Below are 19361 nucleotides of genomic sequence, written 5' to 3'. Positions count from 1 at the left end.
GCCACTGCAATCTCCCTCTAACAAATTCGCTTAGATCAGCAGCCTTTCCCACTACTTATAAAAGCAAGTGCAAGAATGATTCCTTACCTTTTCCAGCATCAGTTAAATACCATTCTCATATAAATCATCCAGAGAAGTTCATAGAAAAATGTGGGGATGAACATAATGTTTTGGCTCTTCAGAGTGTATATATATATTACAAAAGAAATGGGAAATCTTGGGGAAAATAAAATTCATTTGCAAATGGATGTACATTAAGAAATGCAAAAACAATACTTTCAACTTCTTATTTTAAAGTGACATTTCATTGTACAGCTGACTTCTCTCTGTAAGAAATTTTCTCCCGCATCATAACAGTGCTCACACCTTCATGCAAGCTGCTGATCTTTAAAAGAACAGAAACCTTCATCAGGGTGCAGTGGCATAGAGAGGACCTCAGACTCATTAACATCAGCTATTAACATGAAAAAAGCAAACTTCTTACTAACTTGTGGATACCTTTAATATTGGGATAGCACTATCCAAGTCTAAGTTTTCTGTTAATGATACAAAAAAATTTGCCTTTATATAAAACCATTTCACTTGAACAAGGATGCAACCTTTGAAAAATGAGGACTTTGCATAAAGTTGTCTAAATCTGGACTGGCACAAACATGCCCATACTGTCATAAAACCCCCTTGGACTCGCACAGGTGATAAAAGGGGCTTTGTCCACATTTTTTTTAAACAATTTCTTTTGATTATGCTGTGTGAGTCAATATTTATTGTTCTTTTAACATCCTTTATCTTATCTCCTCTAACTTCATTTAATTTTTGCTTTTTTTAAACATTTTGAGTCATTAGGCTTTTAAATTTTACTTTTACATGTTCATGAAAACTTTAAAATTTACAGAAAATAAGTCTCCTAGAGTGTTTATATAAAATAAAATTTTACATTACAGGTACATTGTTTCAAGCATATCACTGTAAAAAAAAAAAAAAATGCTTAAATTTTGAAAAACATGCTTACTTAAATATTTTATATCTATAAACTAATTTTTAGACAATTTGCAGAATATCAAACAGTGAAAACACTATAAAGAATACCAACAGTAGCATCTGTAGACATGTATAAGCTTAAGAATTATTAAATACCAATGTTTCTTCATGCTCTCTGAAACAACTATTTTCAGGTATGGTTAACAAAAGATTATCACCATGAAACACTTTCACTATTCACCAATGTAACACCTTTCATTATAAAATATAACTTACTTGAGTACAATAACTAGAACATTTTACGTAAAGTTAAGGAACTGCAATTCGTATACACAATTTTATTTGTTTCTCAATAAGTATCATAATGATCGGAAGAAAATATCATATATTTTGAATGTTATTCCAAAATACTATAACATAATTTAAGTAAACTACAATGTTAGCACATTGTTTTCATGACAAAAGGATGTATTTCAAATCAGAACATATGAAATGGACCACGAATTACAATAATTTAATGATGAAAATGCTATTAAATTTCTTGTAAATCATTAATGTTCTTTATTAGCTACAAAACAGGACTGCACAAATGAATACTACAAGTGGACACTTTTACAACATATTTTAGCAAAAAGTTTCTTAATTGGAAAATTTTTAACAAGTTCCGCATTAACAGATGTAAATTTTAATGAACAGAGCAAAGGATGCAGATACGATAAAAATCTCGAGATTTCAGAACTTTTGATAGTCAAATAAAATACTGAATCCCAATGAATTTTTTTAACTATAAATATTTAATAAGTCAAAACTTTATCAGATGAAACTGTAATCATGCTTTTTTTTTTTTTTTTTTTTTTTTTTTCTGAGTGACTGAAACACAGGAACTGTAACAAATAAGACGACCCATGTGTAACATTAGTCTTTAGAAGCATGTAATGATATAAAAGTGAAGATGATACAATTTTTAAATTACATAGTGGATTATTCTGTTCATGAGGATATTCTTGTATTGATATGTAATTACTAAAATACGGCGATAACAAAACTTTGCCCAGATGACAAGGCATATCTTGCTCCTGTGTGTTAATAAAAATTAGTATTATATCATTGCAGTCACATTACATTCTATAATAGAGATGGGCCTTATATTGAATTCTAACACCAGTTCTAAATTATTGTGAAAATTTGAGATAAATTTACACTTAATAATTTAGGATATACCAGAATAAAAAAGAAAATTTCTGCAGTTGGGTGGATGGTGCTATTAGGAATTCAGGTAATTTCCCGAGGCACCACTGTCTGTGATGTTGTTTCGTTACTTGATATCAATGGCACTAAAAAATTAAACATGAATTATATAATTCATGGAGGAGAAAATGATAAACTCGTAGGAAGAAAAAGCACGAATCACAATCTAAAAAATACACCGACGCAAATTTATATAATCCTGGGATCTAACAAGTGAGGTTTCCATAAAATTTCACAAAAATGGCAGACTTTTACCCAAGTTTGTGAATATTCATTAAGACCTTACATGGGCTTCCTACAAGCCTTGATGACAGTCACTTTCCTTATAGCACTGAAGTTTACAAGATTACTGGCACTACTGAATACCTTTGCTAGGACACTTGTGCTTTGACAGACTGGATCCTACTTGGGAAAAGGTGCCTGCACTACTCCTAATTGCATACGTCTGCAATATGACAATCAAATTCAAGAACTGCTAATTAAAAAATGTATGCAAGTACCAAAATAAGTTTTTTTCTTGATGAACATAAATGAAATTATTTCACTACATTAACTTATATCGTGAACATTAAAAAAAAGTCACATATCCTGAGTTATCACAATACTATCACAGTAAGCATTTGAAAAGTGCTAAGTATTACACACACTGTGTGTATAATTCTGATGGAGAAGAATTTATGTTATTTTAACATTACAGAATTTAATTACAAAATATAATTAGCTAATGAAGGAAGACAGTTACATTTTGTCTTCCTTTCAGGCTATCTTCTCAGAGGCAAATGAAATTTTGTAAAATTCATATTGAAAAATTTTAAATTAAAAACAAGTTCTCTTGAAGTGAAAAACATAAGCACTACTTTCATGCTAATTTATACACCTGTACATAAAAAAGAATTTTGATAATCCATGGCTGTGAAATTTAACGGCGGTATTTTCTACAAGTATTTGCTTACAACTTTCAATACAAATACATTGTAGTGAGAATAAAGAAGTGAATTCCATTACTGAAACTACCCAGCATTTACTATGCATTCTGCTTCAACGCCTTGATGACCAAAACACCCGAGACAGCCTTTCATTCAAATGACTACAACCACCTGAAATGCTGATGATGTCTTCTTCCCTCCCTTAGGATATGCATTAGCAGATGCAGTTTCTCCTAATGCATTGTATCAATTTATTACACACTGCTGCCCTAAAAGGCTGATGGAAGCTTCTTTGTTCTTCAAACCTCTTTTTGTACTAATGGATAGAGAGGGCAGGAACTGGATGGGGACAGGCGTTTCAGTATTTTAAGCATACAGGTTAGTGAAGGCTTCAATTTTCTAAGGGTTAAATAAACCCTTCTGTCAGGTGCATATTATGCAGTACTTATTTTGAAAAGAAATAATACACATGTCAAGAATTTGTCAACAACTTTTAAAACACCGTGCCTTTAACTAGAATGTACCTCACAGCTGGTTTAAGTACATTCTCCATAATGAACAAGCATGTTTATACTAGGAGAGAACAGGATCAGATTTTGAAAACAGCAAGATTTTTCCACCTTTCATAATGATAAATAAAATATTTTTTAAAAAATAAATTCACGGTTTTAATTTTACAATTTCTTGAAGTGTAATTATTCTAAATTCACATCACAGAATACAATAAATTTAGCACAGGGATTAATTTTCAGAAAAATCTCACTGTCTGAGATTTAGGAAATCGGGTGTGCTAATTTTTTTAGCAGATTTACAATTCGTTTCATAATAACAGTCCTTAACTACTTCAAATGAAATTCTAGATTTATTTTTGTACTATTTTCCTCCAGTACTGACATTTTCTTCGAAAGAAATTATATTTAAAAATATAATACTGCATTTAATAAATCTTGATTAAATAATTCTTCATACTATGAGATTTTAGTTACTGTTATGTCGCGAATTTCAGATATTAATGTTTGTTTTAAGTTATTATTCTAGTATTTTTATTTGTACTCATTTATATTTGAAATGGGTAAAAAATTATTCGAAAATTGTTAAAGCCTTTTTAGCTGGTAGTTCTTGCAGTGTAGTTCTGTAACAAAGACAGGAAACGTTACGAAAAGACATCTGGTTTATGGCTTTTTATGTTGACAGTAGAACTGAACGTAGTTAAGGTAATTGTCGAATTTCTTCTTTGGGGACTTAACCAACAAGATAGTATACTGGTAGAGAGCGTATTGCAACCTTCAACCGGTTCCAACATTAGTGTCACGTGACTGCTGCGCGAATTCCGAAAGTCCGGAAATACTTTACATTGCTTTCTATGAGACGAAAGACTGCTGCTTTGCTTGATCACATAAAATTTAAGTAAAAAAGGTTATTCGCTGCAGCGCCTACGGATGTAAAGAAAGTTTCATGAAAGGAGGACTTGTAACCTTCCATAGGTAAGTTAAAACTGCATGATTTATTATTTTATTTTCAGTATTTTTGTCATTTTACTATCTCTGTTGCATTGGTTGGAAAGTTTCAGCCATATTGTATAAGAAAATTGCCGCTGTATATGACATTTTCAGCATGTATTATTAGCATCAAAATGTATTAAATACTGTGACACTATTTACTGGAATCACCCTTTACAAATAATTGAATTTTATATGTTTTTTCCGTGTATTCCGTTGAAATAGAAAGCTGCGCCAATTGGCGTTAACCTTTTTTCGCCAAGTCGTACGCGTTTTGATTTCATAAACAATTACTGCCTGCGATAAAAAAAGAAAAATGCTATTATTAGCATTAAATTATTGAGAAAAGATTGTGCGATATGTTTACTTTGTTAAAAAAAAAAAGCTGAAGATCTTGATTCATGCAACATTGAACATAAACAGTTAAAACAGCGTTATTTTAAAAATCAGATTACTTTCATAAAGCTCAATGCTTTATCATTATTTTCTATAAAATCAATTAAAATAAAAATAATCTGGATTATAATGCTGTCTCGTCTACGATGTTAGAAATTTATTATAATTGAAAAAATGTGATGTGAAAAACTTACCATATTTTAAATAGTATTAAAAAAAAAAAAGGAGAGTGAGAGAATTTTTAACTGTAATATCGTTTTGATCCTAATAATAAATACTGAGTTGAAGTTTGTTACCGTCTGATACATATTCAATATAAAATATTTGTTATAGTTAATAAGATGTATTGATCCCCGCCATGACATACACATGAGTGTGGAAATCAGTAATTAAGATTGCATTAGTTTGTTCCAGTAATATAATCTCAAGAAAAGAGAGGCAATCAATGGCATAAATACATATAATACAATGTAATTTTCTTTTTCTCTTTAGGATGCAATGCATTAAAATTAAACGAGATTTTTTTTACCTTCTCAAACATTATAAGAGTAATGCAATTAATTTTTTAACGTTATTCAAAATTAAAGTTTCGATCTCAATTTTTTATTATTTATTTTAGATTTTCTTCCTAAAATTATTTAAACTAAACATCTTAAACAATGGTGCAAATAATTTAAAGCGATTATTAAAAATATAGATAAAATATTCAGGAAAAAAGGGGTTAAGTTATATCTAAATATAATTGTAAAAAATCGAACAACCTAATTCGAGGCCGTTGTCTGCTGACTGCTAGCAGACGGAAATAAAAAGCACTACCTGCCATATCAAAAGTGGGCCAAACTGGCGATGAAGAGCCTAAGCTATCACTCCCCAAGAGCACCAAGAGCATTAGTCACGTGGTATATGTTGGAGACACCCTAGCAGACGAATTCTCTGTGGGTGAGCCGTCTACCTGTTATATGAAGTCGTTGGACTTAACTAATTTGGCCAGGAAGTCGTAAATCAGCTTTCTCATTTTAACTTACATATTACAATTTTTATTTCAGTTACCTTTCACAGGGTTGGAGGACAGGAGAATGAAATTCCCTGACTTTTCCAGGCTATCCTCGTAATGCACATTGGCTGTGCTAAGAGGTAAATTAATTATGTTATTACCTGAGAACACAAAAATTTGACAATTACATATAACTTATACATATAATTCCCCAAATCATTACTATTTTAACTATAATGTGAATTGTTTTCTCCACTGAAGATTGAGATTAGAATCTGCCTAATCTGGATTCAAAATACCTTTTTTGCAGACATTTTGCAGCTAAACAAAAGAAAGAAATATATCTAATGATATTTTTAAATAAATTCAGGTATTTTATATTTATTCAACAGCATACATATGCAAAAATTTTTGTGCATTAAATTTCGTGATGGCATTTCATAATACTGCTAGAATTAATTTCAGGATTTTGACAGAGAAAATTTCCTGAAACTTGTATTATTTACTAATAATAAATAAATTTGGAGGGAAGAAGTAGCATTAAATGATACAAATAACAAAGATAATTACTTAAAAATTGAATTATAATAATCAACGATATTTTAGTGAATGTAGTTATATTTATTGGTTAGCCTAGATGACCGATTACTAATTTTTTTATTTTACTGCAAAATGACAAATAAGGCATTTATTAAAAAGAAAAAAAAGGGGGGGTTTAAAATATCTTGTAAAATCCTAGTATACGATAAGGCCTTGCCACGATTTTGAAAATTGTCGCCAACACCAAAATGACCCATTTACTGCTCATCATCATTGTGCCATATCCTGTGTGTACCATACATGGAGGCTATTCTAACCAAAGAACATCTATGTAAAGAAGAAAAGGTACCATACACATAATGCTATAACGCGGCTAAAAAGCGGAGGGAAAATTCACCAAGGGATTTGACGACAAAACCTGCTGGGCAGAATTTTCCTCTCCGCAATATGTGGAGGAAATTGAGGAACACATGTTAAGAAGAAACATTCTTTGAAAAAACATTTTCTTTCATTTTTCGCAATAATTTAAGCAGATTTTCGTAGTTTTTTCCCCTCAAAATAACTAATCCATTAACTAATTTACTTGCATGAAAAAATATTTTCTTTTGCTTTAAAGTTTAGAGAAATTTTTAACTAAATTCATTTTACGAACTCTTGATAACATGATCTTCGAACTTCGACACCGGATTCGCGCATGTGCAGCTGTGTCGATCTACGTTGGAACAGAGCCACTCCTGTTGCAGAGAAGTTTTCCTTCTTAACAATACATATTCTTTGAATCTAACTTTCATAGTACCGTATACAGTCAAAAGTCGTTAATTCGGACACCCATAATCCGGACCTCAAAGCTACAAACTTTCTGCGCGTGAGTCTGCGTGTGCGCAAAATACGTTTACGAATGCGCGTTTAATGGACGGTATAAGCTAAGCTAAAATTATCTCATTCAGTTAACGTTGCCGATTGTGTTGTTCCTTAATCATCGAACTGGATTCGGCTTACTATTTTTTTCAGACTGTTAGTGCAATTTTATAAAAGTAAGCTTGAACTTTCGATTATGTCAAATAGAATTTCTGATATATATTTACTAATATGTAAAGGATCTACAAAGCGAAAGTATGTTTCGAAGTGGGGAAAAAGTGGAATTGCTGCCAAAAATGGATAAAGGCATATCCTTTGTATATCTAAACTTTGTTTATCTTTAAACGCCGCGGCGCGCAATGAATTGGAAGTTGATCTGTCAGTACTATCCTTATCTTCACGGCAGATGTTTTTATTTTATTTGGCTTATAATTCCTTACTAAATGTAGTATTTCATCTCGACGTACTCCGTCTTTGATATCATTTAAATCAAATTCCTCGTCATTATAATTCGCTTCCGATAGCAAAGAAAGTAACAGAGGTTATTGAAAACAAAAAAATTTCGATTGACAAATTAGTCGGTATTCTCAACACAGCAATTATAGGACTTGAACAGCGGAACTTCGTAACTGAACAAGAAATTATGTCTGTTTATAGAAGAGAATGTATTATCACATAGAAAACGAAGCAACTTAAACAACTTACATTGAAAGAAATGTTTAATAAAGTAAACAAATAAATATTAAGCTCCTTTTTTTTGTTCCCATTAGATCATAATTGTTCTTTATTTCATAAATTATGGTTTCATATTTTTAATTTTATAATTTCTGCATTCCATCTTAGCAGATTTAAACTGATGATCTATAATCCGGAATCACCGAAGTCCCGACGAGTCCGGATAACGACTTTTGACTGTACTAGGATTAAACCGATTTTGTTTTACACAAGAATAAGTATTTTGTTCAGTTAAACATGCACTGCACATGCACTTGTGATTCTCGAGGTTACCGGAAACCAAAGTTGCTGAAAACTTGCTTTGAAGAAAATGGCTCTATGCCAGCTGCCCGAATGACGCTTACGCGATACACAATTCGCCAAGAAAGCGATCGCTTCCAACGTTGGTGCAAAACTCACTTTTTGGGGGGATCGGTGTATGAAATTCGCCCGAGTTTTCTAGATTTTGACTAAAATATTTAAATTCCCCGAATTTTTTGGTCAATTTTCGAATTTCCCCGACTTTTTCAGGCTTTCCAGGTAGCGTGGCAACCCTGCATTCAGGACAAAGGATTTCTGCACGTTTAGGTAATTCGATTTTCTTATCACTAGTTTTGCAGTTAGCATGGGGGGGGTCTATTTCCCACGAATTGATGCAGCTTTTAGTCCTGATCTGAGGTGAGCGGATTACTGAATTTTCATATTATATACATATTCTTAAAATTACATTTTTTATTAACTATATGATCAGAATATGCCTAGAATAAACATTTAGCAGAATATTAAATTTATGCAAACATCTGTGATTTGGTTGCCATCAAGAAATTAATTCATGGTTTCAAAATAATTAACATCATGAGGCAAAATAACTTGTGGAAGATATAACACTTTTTTTTTTCCTACAGGCAAATGAAATATTGTAAAACTAAAATTAACTACTGGAAATTTCTCTGTTAAAATTAAAGAATAAAGACTCACTTGTATGAATCTTTGATATAGTTACATCATCCAAACCTCTAATTCTTGCCTAAAAAGAAAAAAAAAGAAAAGAAAAAAAAATTAGCATATTACTAGGAACAAAAGAAACAAAAGGCATATAAGGAACAAAAGGAATATTTACGCCTGTGCTCAGCAAAGACTCGTCCGTAAACGATGTTGTTAGTCCTTACATTCACATGATAGTTGAAAACATTAAAAAGGTGGATTTGTGCATTTTTCCAAGGTGGGATTTCTAAATTCTGCACTGATTGGGGACACATGTCAGAAAGGGAGAGTTTCCTCAATGATAAGATGAACTTTTAAAGGAAAGGTAGGCACACAGGATGGACGGCTTTCAAATAAAAAACTATGCACATTATCAAGTCAGCACAGCTTATTAGGATATTCAGATTGTGATACAACATTAAAATACTTCAAAAGAGACAACTGTTCACACCTCAGATAAAGTGATGGTTTGTTAGAGTCAACATACAGGTTCTGCACAGGAGATGTCCTGAAAGCTCCAGAACAAATCCGCAGAGCTTGATGGTAAACAGGATCTAGTTTTATCAATACTGATGACCAAGCAGATCCGTAAACAACTTAGCCATAGTCCAGTCTACAGCAAACAAGTGCTCTGTAAATGTGAAGTATAGAGTAACGCTCTGCACCTCAGGAGAAGTTTGCCAAGACTTTTAAAATATTTACTGTTTTTAAACACTTTTTTCTGAGGTTTAAGACATAAGAAAAGAAAGTCAGTTTTGGGCTGAATGTCGCTCCAAAAAATTTTACTTGAGGTGACTGGAATCATTGACACATTGAGATATAATTCAGGCTCAGGATGGAGCTTCTAAAAAGTGCATGCACAGTCTTCTGTTTCGAAAATGTAAATCCTTGTCTGTTTGCCCATTCCTGTATCCTGTTCAAAGTGATTTGGAGCTGCTTGTCTACATGTCTCACATCTGCACCCCAACACTCAATTTGTAAGTCATCAACATATAAAGATACTGAGATGGTAAGAGGAAGTTGTTTTAATAGAGTTTATTTTAATGCTGAACAGGATTACATTAAGCACACAGCCTTGAGGCACACCCTCTTCCTATGTGAAAACTTCTGACAAAGCAGTGCCAATCCTTAATTGTAAAGTTCTAGCTTTCAAAAAAATTCTGAATGAAAAAAGGTAAGTTGCCATGCAAGCTACTTTCATGAACATCACAAAGTATGCCTTATCATATTCTATATCAAAGAAAATTGAGACAAGGTGATTTCTTCTTACAAAAGCTTTACGAATAGATGTCACCAAAAGGAGCATATTACAGGCATGAAAGTTTTCCGTATTTTCGCGGAATTCGGCTTTTTTGAACGTCACCCGGGCTGTTTTTGAGATCAATGCTCAAGCGTTGAGAAATCGCGACCGGCAAATGAGGGGTGGGTGGGGTAAATGGAGGACATGCTATCTCTCTTCCTCTTTCCTTTGTAAAAAAACTTTACATCATGCCATCGCATAATATTACGCCGGGTTAACGATCAAACGCGGACAACCCTTGTTGCAAACTTTTCGAGTTTGCCTGACCTGAGATCGCGAAATACGTTGTTTCACATCAAGGCGAAGCAGGTGCTGTTTATGTGGAAAAGTAGAACTAGATGCGTACGAATATCGAATCAAAGAAGAGCAAGCAACCGTCAAACGAGAGCTAACTTCAATAATTTCAACGATCGGTGCTGGCGCCATCTGTCGGACATACGGATATCCACTTGCATTATCCAGTACACAAAACTCCAAGTAAAAATTTAAGGAATGCTCATAAACTGTTCAAAGAAGAGCTAGAGATAGAAAAGGAGAAGCGAGAATCTAAAAAAAGAAGCAATTAAACATTGCAGAAAATAAAAAAGTATCAATGGATTGTGTAAAAGCTGCTGAAAAGAAATTGAGACTACCTCGCAAACGGAAATTAGAAAAGTTGGCTGCAAAAGTAGCAAAAAAGAAAAAGCTTTTCCCTAAAAATTTTTAATCAGGATCGAGTGAGATTGAGACAAAATAGTTATTTTTTGTATTCCTCCTTTAACTATATGTGATTTTGTAACTATATTATCTCACGACTACTTTTTCTGGTGTTATATAAAGTACTGTTTATTGAGCTATAAGAAGATAAAGCTATAGTAACAGTTTTATATATATATATATATCTAAAACTTGTCATTGCCTGAAAATGGGCAGTAATAGATAACATAAATATGTATATTAGTGTAGTGTAATGTTGTGTACAGTATTCATGTATCAACTGTTAAATACATTTGTATTTAACAGTTGTTAAATACAACTGTTAAATACCTTAGCATAGTAAAGAGATTTTACTATGCTAAGGTCTCCTTAGCATAGTAAAATCTCTATTATAAGGCTCAAAGAGTTGAAAGCGATGGGATTTCTCTCAGAGCGCTGCTTCATAGAAAGAAATGCAGGTGAATAATTTCTGCTGGAAGAAACGGCATCAAATGTCTCACCAATGCTATTTGCAATTTCTTCTATAGAGCTAATCATTCGGCCACCTTTATCCAAAAAGGAAAGCAAATGGTTTTTATACATTCCGCATGCATTTCCCTTTCCCAAACTCGCTTACTAGGTATAGAGGATGTTATTGATGACACATACGAAATCCACGAATCCCTCTGGCTCTGCCTTCTTACTTTTCGTCATTTGCTTTGGTTCCTTTAAATGCTATATGGTTTCGCAGAGTAGGATATCTATGAAAAATACCCCATGCTTTTTTCTGTTTTTTCAGTGCTTCATGACAATCGCGATTCCACCGCGGTTTCGAATATTTCAGTATTTTTCCTGATGTTCTAGGAATGGAAAGCATAGCTGCCTCAATAATAGTATTTGTAACAGCTTCAACAGCATCATCGATATGCGCATCTTCTACCATTTCATCTGTGAGCTCTGCAATGGAAGAGAAGAGTTCCCAGTCTGCCCTATCGAGTATGAATCGAGGGGATCTCGACATGGGGTTTGCTCCTCTTCGTGCAAGAGATATAAAAATGGGATAGTGATCGCTGTTGTAAAGATCATTTCCCACACTAAAAGTGCAAAATGGCAGCAGAGATGGTGAACAGATGGCAAGGTCGAGAGCGTGGAATGTCCTTGAAGGCTCATGGAAGTAAGTATTCTGCCCATTATTCAGGAGACAAAGGCTATGATTTTCGATCATCTGCTCAATTTGTCTTCCACAGCAATTTGTATCTTTACTACCCCAGAGCGGACTATGGCCGTTAAAATCTCCTATTATTATGAAAGGCTCAGGCAGCTGCTCTAAAAGATCATTTAAATCTTGCTGATCAATGTGCTCATTAGGAGGCAAATAAAGAGAAATGACTGAAACTACAATATGAAAGTTTACTTGTACAGCGACAACTTGGAGAGAAGTCGTCATAGGAAAGGAACTTGAGGGATAGTCCAGTGAGGTGAGGAGACATACACCTCCACTGGCACGTTCACCTGCAAGGTTATCCTTCCTGATGAGAGACGAGAGTGATTGGAATGATAGAAATAGCTAAGGCTTCAACTGCTAAAAGCTGTCATAATGTAATGATGCTATGAGAAATGGAATGATTAATTAAGAGAGATAAACCTGCATCCTTGTGACTGGTCAGTCTGACCCAATTCAGCCACAAATCATTATTCAAGTTTATGATTCCCCATGTTTAAATAATTTCCCATGTTTTTTTCAGTGCTTCATATAACATCCACGATTCCACCATGGTTTCAAATACTTTAGCATTTTCCCTCGTGTTCTAGGAATTTAGAGTGTAGATCCCCGAGTAATAGCATTTGTAACCGCTTCCACTGCATCATCAATAAGCACATCTTCTAAAATTTTCTCTGTGAGTTCTGCAGAGGAAGTTTCCAGTCTGCCCTATCGAGTATAAACCGAGGGAGTCTCGACATGGGGTGTGCTCCTCTTTGTGCAAGAGATTCAAGAATGGGATAATGATCGCTGTTGTAAAGATTACTTCCAACACTAAAATTGCAAAATGGCAACAGAGATGGTGAACAGATGGCTAGATCAAGAGCATGAAATGTCCTTGTAGGTTCATGGAAGTATATTTGCTTCCCCACAGCGGACTATGGCCATTAAAATCTCCAATTATAATAAGAGGCTCTGGGAGCTGCATCAGAAGGTCATTTAAATCCTGTTGATCAATGTGCTCATTTGGAGGCAAATAAAGAGAAACGACAAATTACGATATAAAAATTTACTTGTACAGCGACAACTTGGAGGGATGTCATCAAAGGAAAGGAACTAGTTGGATAGTCCTATGAGGTGGAGAAGACCTACACCTCCACTGGCACGCTCACTTGCAAGGTTATCTTTCCTGATGAAGGCAAACCTCCTAACTTTTGCATGTTGATCTGGTTTCAGATTTGTCTCCTGTACTGCCAAGCATCAAAGCATTGATCATAGCTTTGATGTCAAGGAAATTTCGGTGGAAACCGCAACAGTTCCATAAAATGAGAGTGACTATTATGATTGATGTCTGTTCTTTCTGTGCTGCTATTTAGTTTTATGCGGAAGCAAATGTTTGGGAACTTCCAGTCCCTCCTCTACTTCCATACTATCTCAATCCGCAGATTCAGAAATCATCCCATCAAGAGAGCTATTGCTGGGGCTTCTATCTTTGTTAATTGTTTATGGAGGAACAGTTTTTGTTTTGCTTGGAATAACTATTTCTTTATTTTGTATGACGTGTTAGATATTCCTTTTTCTTGTTTGAAGTCTGCTGGGATTTATTTATTGGAGTCTGTGTACTTATTGAAGTTTGGATGGCAATGGTTACGTGTTGATTCAACGGCATTAGCATATGATTTGTTTCATTGAAGCTGTGTGCTTTGAACTAGTCTTCTGGCTCCAGCATATGAAATGTTACTAGTGACTTTTGCCATCTCTACTTCCTTTTCCATTTCATTTTTGCACATTAACGGATAAATGCTGGATGGTCACCCTTGCAATTTATATACAATGCTGTGCAATTATCACTATCATGACCAACCAAGGAACATCGATCAGGTTGCTACGACAGGACATTTTGGAATTGCCAAAAAGGTTGGCGCTGGAAGCATCACATAGGGTTTGGAATATAAGGTCTTATAGGGGCAATTAAGATATCTAGCCTTGATAGTCTTTGGCAGATCAGGCGACTTGAAGGTTAGGATAACATGTTTCGTGTCATCCAACTGACCCTCCGTACACATCTTGATCTGCTTCAGATCACAAACCTTTTGGTCAGCTATCTCGGAAACAAACTCTTCTTCAGGAACAAGCAGAAGGTCGGCTTCCGAAATTACACCGCAACAATAATTCAATGTCTTATGTGCTGCTACAGTGACATTTGCTTGTTTGGTTATTTGAAGTAAGGAAGCAGACTGGATGGCTGAAGTTGTATTAACAAGCAAGTCTCCAGAGCGCAGACGCTTTATGTTTCTGTGCTCACCTATACAAGAATGTATATATTTAGTTATCACAGAAGGAGACATCTTTTGAAGCTCGCCAGAAGGACTATAGAGAACAAGAGAACGAGAACTATTGCTAGAATTATTTGCATTTGCATTAGTGCGTACTTTCTTAATTGTAGACTTTTCAGAAGAGTTAGCACTTAAAGCAACGCGACTGACTTCCCAAACTTGCTTACTAGGTAGTCTTTAATTAGATATATATAGGAATTAGCCACAGAGAAGAAAGAAAAGATTCAGTCTGGCCATCCCACCCACCACAGAGACCAACAAGGGAACACAGATTCCTGCATTAAGGCTAGCCAGACCTAATGCAAACTGAAGCCCCACAGTTGGCTTTCCTGAAAGCAGGTACTCCCGAGAGCTTATCCCCAAGCCACTGCCACAAGAACTAGTGACCAGATGTCTGACACCTGTGAGTACGACAAGGTGTCACCTGTTTAGCTGAAGCAAAGGCAAAAGCAGTATGCTGGGGACAGTACCTTGCCCCTCGACTAGCAGGACCTTCCTTTCCAGCGACATGGGTCTCCACGCATGGCAAAGAAGTGGGCAGTGTCCTCGCCACTTGAAAACTAGAGACAAGGGCTGTTCCAGTCTCTCATGACGAGCCCCAACCTCTCAAGAGGGAAAGTCACAAGTGAGAATAGAAGGAAAAAAGTTACAGATCAGAGGAGAGGAGACAGAAAAGAGGATAGATCACTGGGGATCTAGGATCGTGATACCAATTTCACTAAGATGATGATCCCCTGAAGGGCTAGGGTTCATTGAGTTTGCCACACCCGTACCCACATAAGTGAGCCCCTGGAAGGATACAGACACAATGAAAACAGATATACTCTATTTTTCCTACTAGCTTTTTTTAGTGCCAGGTTCTGAAAATATAAACATTCATGTTATTTTCTCTTTCCTCAGTGTGTTCACAGAATAAGTTCCCTTTAATTCTAAAATGGATTCATCCATGTAGTGATTGTTTTCATTTTTGCTAACAAAGACAAACACTGGCAAACTACCTGAGAAAGTCATGCTAAACTTTCCCTTCTACCTGGTAAACTTGATACCTGCTTAATATAATAATCAACCAATCACACAAAAGCAAACAAACTGACACTCAGTCTATGATTTTGCTGGGTCAGCTACAAATTCACCTTTTCATAGTATTTATGGATGATTTGAAATATGCCGAAAAACAATACATATGTAATATTATAAAATATTAATACATATAAAATATTAATACATTATAAAATAAATTAATACATTATATATTATTAAATTAATACATTATAAATAATTACATTATAAAATATTAATACATATGTATATAATATTCCTGCATTTCTTCATTTGTCTTAGAATAAAAAGTTTTCATTTGAATCACCCTTGTAAAATTACAATTAAAGATAGCTGCCACTGAATGCTGCTATTATTATAAACAGAAAGTCTTGACATTTAGTTATGTGTACATTTAAAGCCCATATATCAGCATGTTAATTTTATAAGAATGAGCACAACTATTACAGTCAAAAGTCGTTAATTCGGACACCCATAATCCGGAATGATCTATAATCCGGACCTCAAAGCTACAAACTTTCTGCGCATGCGTCGCATTCACGCGTCACATTCGTCGCATTCACGCATGCGCACAGGCGTTTACGAGAGCGTGTAAGACCTTTACGGCTGCTAATATGTTTGTGCGCATGCGCATTTAATGTGTAACGGAGGTATAAGCTGAGCTAAAATTATCTAATTCAGTTAATGTTGCAGATTGCGTTGTTCCTTAATCTTTGAATTGGATCCGGCTTACTTTTTGCAGACTGTTAGAGCAATTTCATAAAAGTAAGCTTGAACTTTCGATTATGTCAAATAGAATTTCCGATATATATTTACTAATATGTAATTTGTATCTACAAAGCGAAAGTATGTTTTGAAATCCGAAATCTGTTTATCAATTTCACGCCGAGGATTGGAAGTTGCTCTGTCAGCACTATCCTTATCTTCAGAGCAGATGTTATTATTTTATTTGGCTTATAATTCCTTACTAAGTGTAGTATTCTATCTTGATGTGCTCCGTCTTTGATATGATTTAAATCAAGTTCCTCGTCATTATAATTCACTTCCGATAGTGAAGAAAGTGACCCAGAGGTTATTGAAAACGAAAACATTTCGATTGACAAGTCGGTATTCTCGGCACAGCAATTACGGGACTTGAACAGCGGAACTTTGTAACCGAACAAGAAATTATGTCTGTTTATAGAATTAAAGAGAAAGTATTATCACAGAAAACGAAGCAACTTAAACAACTTACATTGAAAGAAATGTTTAATAAAAAAAACAAATAAATATTAAGTTGTTTTTTTTTTTTGTAAATTTTGATACCCTTTAGATCATAATTGTTCTTTATTTCATAAATTACGGTTTCATATTTTTAATTTTATAATTTCTGCATGCCATCTTACCAGATTTAAACTGATGATCTATAATCCGGAAAAATCGATAATCCGGAATCGCCAAGTCCCGACGAGTACGGATTAACGACTTTTGACTGTATTCCCTCCCGTAAGCTCAAAAACACTTACTTGAGCAGCTGCTCTGTCTACAGCATTAGGACTTGCAGGTCTTTCTCTGTTAAGAGCTCTTTCTCTGTTAACTCTTTCTCTGTTAAGAGCTCTTAATCTGTTAAGAACTCTTTCTCTGTTAAGAGCAAGAGCTGTTGCTCTGTTAATAGCAAGAGCTCTTGCTCTGTTAATAGCATGAACTCTTTCTCTAATAGCAAAAGCTCTTTCTGTGTTAATAGCAATCGCTCTATCTCTCATAGCAATAATTCTTTTTGTAATAGCAAGAGCTCTTTCTCTGCTAAGAGCTATTTCTCTGTTAACAGATCTTTGCATGTTAAGGAAGCTGCAATAAAATTAAACAGATGAGCATCTCTTTACGAACTTGGACAGCACATTGTACATCAAGGCATAAAACAAAGGTATAAAAATGTAGAAACATACCTGTCAATGTCACCATCAAGGTCAAAGCCTAAATAAGAATTAAATTTTTTTTAAAAAACTTTCCATGGTATGTTTCAATCTGTACATTAATTAAATAACAATATTAAAAAATAACTTGATCCCTCATTTTTAACACAAACATTCTTAAAGTTCTGAACCAAAGGAATTTAATTAGTAAGTGTTTGACTAATTATTTTTTAATTAGGAATTTAATTATAACACACTCATTTTTAACACAAACATTCTTAAAGTTCTGAACCAAAGGAATTTAATTTGTGTTTGACTAACTAATTATTTTTAATTAAGAATTTAATTATAACACGATGGATTAAACAACTTCCAAGAATATTAAAAAAAGGTGTTAAAAATAACATTTGATCAAATCACGAATTAAGAAATAAACACTCAATACATCTGATCCTGATCATCTGTGATGTGATATGATCTGTTTCTACATGCTGCTAACATTCTTTATCACATTAACTTGTACCAGAGACAATTTTTCATTCATGTATTTGCATCTTTGTTATTTAGTTTTAAAACTACTTGGCAACAATAGAAATATTAGGATTATGTAACATACATTGATCTACAGGCTGCATTACATACTGGAAATCATAGCAGAAGGTAAATACATGATGCTTGAAACAAGAGACATTATGAGTGGAGAATTTTTTCTTAAGAGCAAAAATTTTCTTATAGGCTAATAAATGAGTTATGTGGAATGTTTTTATCAATGTTTATACATGTTTGAATAGACAAAAGTTCAAAGTAAAAAAAAATCTTTAATGAGTCATATGAACATTACAGCCACTTTAAATTCCTAGCTAAATGCATATCAAACTCTCAATATTTTTAGAATACAACCCAACCATTTTCTATGGACAAGTTTAACATCAGCAAGTAGCACAAACTTTTCACATAAACATCACCTAAATGTTAAACTGAAGGATCATTGCTACATCCTGGTAGTAAACAGATTCTCTAAGGTTACCAGTTCGAAACTCAATAGAACTAAACATATTAATTTGATACTGAAGAAAGTGACCAAGATGTTTGTTCTCTTCTTCACAGTTCTCAGTGTAATGAACCCTCTGAGCGCAATGACCGGCTTTATCCAGTCATGAGCTTTTTGTCACCTGTTATATATTAGCTTATCATTTAAGATATTTTGCTTTCCTACTTTCATTAATAATAAAAATTCTATCTCGATGAATGCAAGTTTATATAAATAGAGACTGAAATAGGTAAATAATACATATTTAGCTAATAAAGGTTCTTTAAATAACAGGTCTTCGTGACAGATCCAAAAACCTAGGCACTCAGAAGGTTCAGAATGTCCTTTAAACAGATTAAGCTTGTGTTCATTAAAAAGTAAGCTTCTAAACTTCTTTAAAGCTTTTTCATTAGATTCTAGCCAAGTAATATTTTTCAGATACAAAACTTCTTGGCCGTCAGGTTTTCCTATCATTAAACATCGTTAACTTCTCAGTCAGTCATATTTGTTCCTAATAAAACCATTTTACTTTCTATGCTGTTTTTGCTCTCCATTCATTGTTGACCTTTAAATGCACAATATTTATAAGGCATGCACTTGAAAGAAAAAGGGACTGGTTTAACTAAATTAAATGTTTTTTAGTTCTTACAGCAAAGAACCCCCAATAAACAATTTATTTGCATTTTCTGCACCTAATTTGGTACGTCACAAATATTTTAAAATGTTATACT

General features: G+C 33.9%; 1 protein-coding gene across 1 annotated transcript in view; it reads right to left on the bottom strand.

Annotated features, from left to right (window-relative positions):
* Window positions 1-19361, bottom strand: part of LOC118200230 (uncharacterized) — a 97878-nt gene that overhangs the window by 20753 nt on the left and 57764 nt on the right. The window contains exons 5-7 of the mRNA XM_085807771.1: window positions 17634-17661; window positions 17214-17535; window positions 9132-9180 (exon numbers count right to left, since the gene is read on the bottom strand). Coding sequence (XP_085663897.1) covers window positions 9132-9180; window positions 17214-17535; window positions 17634-17661 — 399 coding nt within the window. The remainder of the gene's footprint in view (window positions 1-9131; window positions 9181-17213; window positions 17536-17633; window positions 17662-19361) is intronic.

The sequence above is a fragment of the Stegodyphus dumicola genome, chromosome X1 (genome assembly GCF_044657685.1).
Source record: "Stegodyphus dumicola isolate Sdum_Otavi_A_Nest chromosome X1, ASM4465768v1".
Classification (NCBI taxonomy): domain Eukaryota; kingdom Metazoa; phylum Arthropoda; class Arachnida; order Araneae; family Eresidae; genus Stegodyphus; species Stegodyphus dumicola.
Note: the sequence above shows the minus strand (reverse complement) of the source record. Positions and strands in the feature narration are given on the sequence as shown.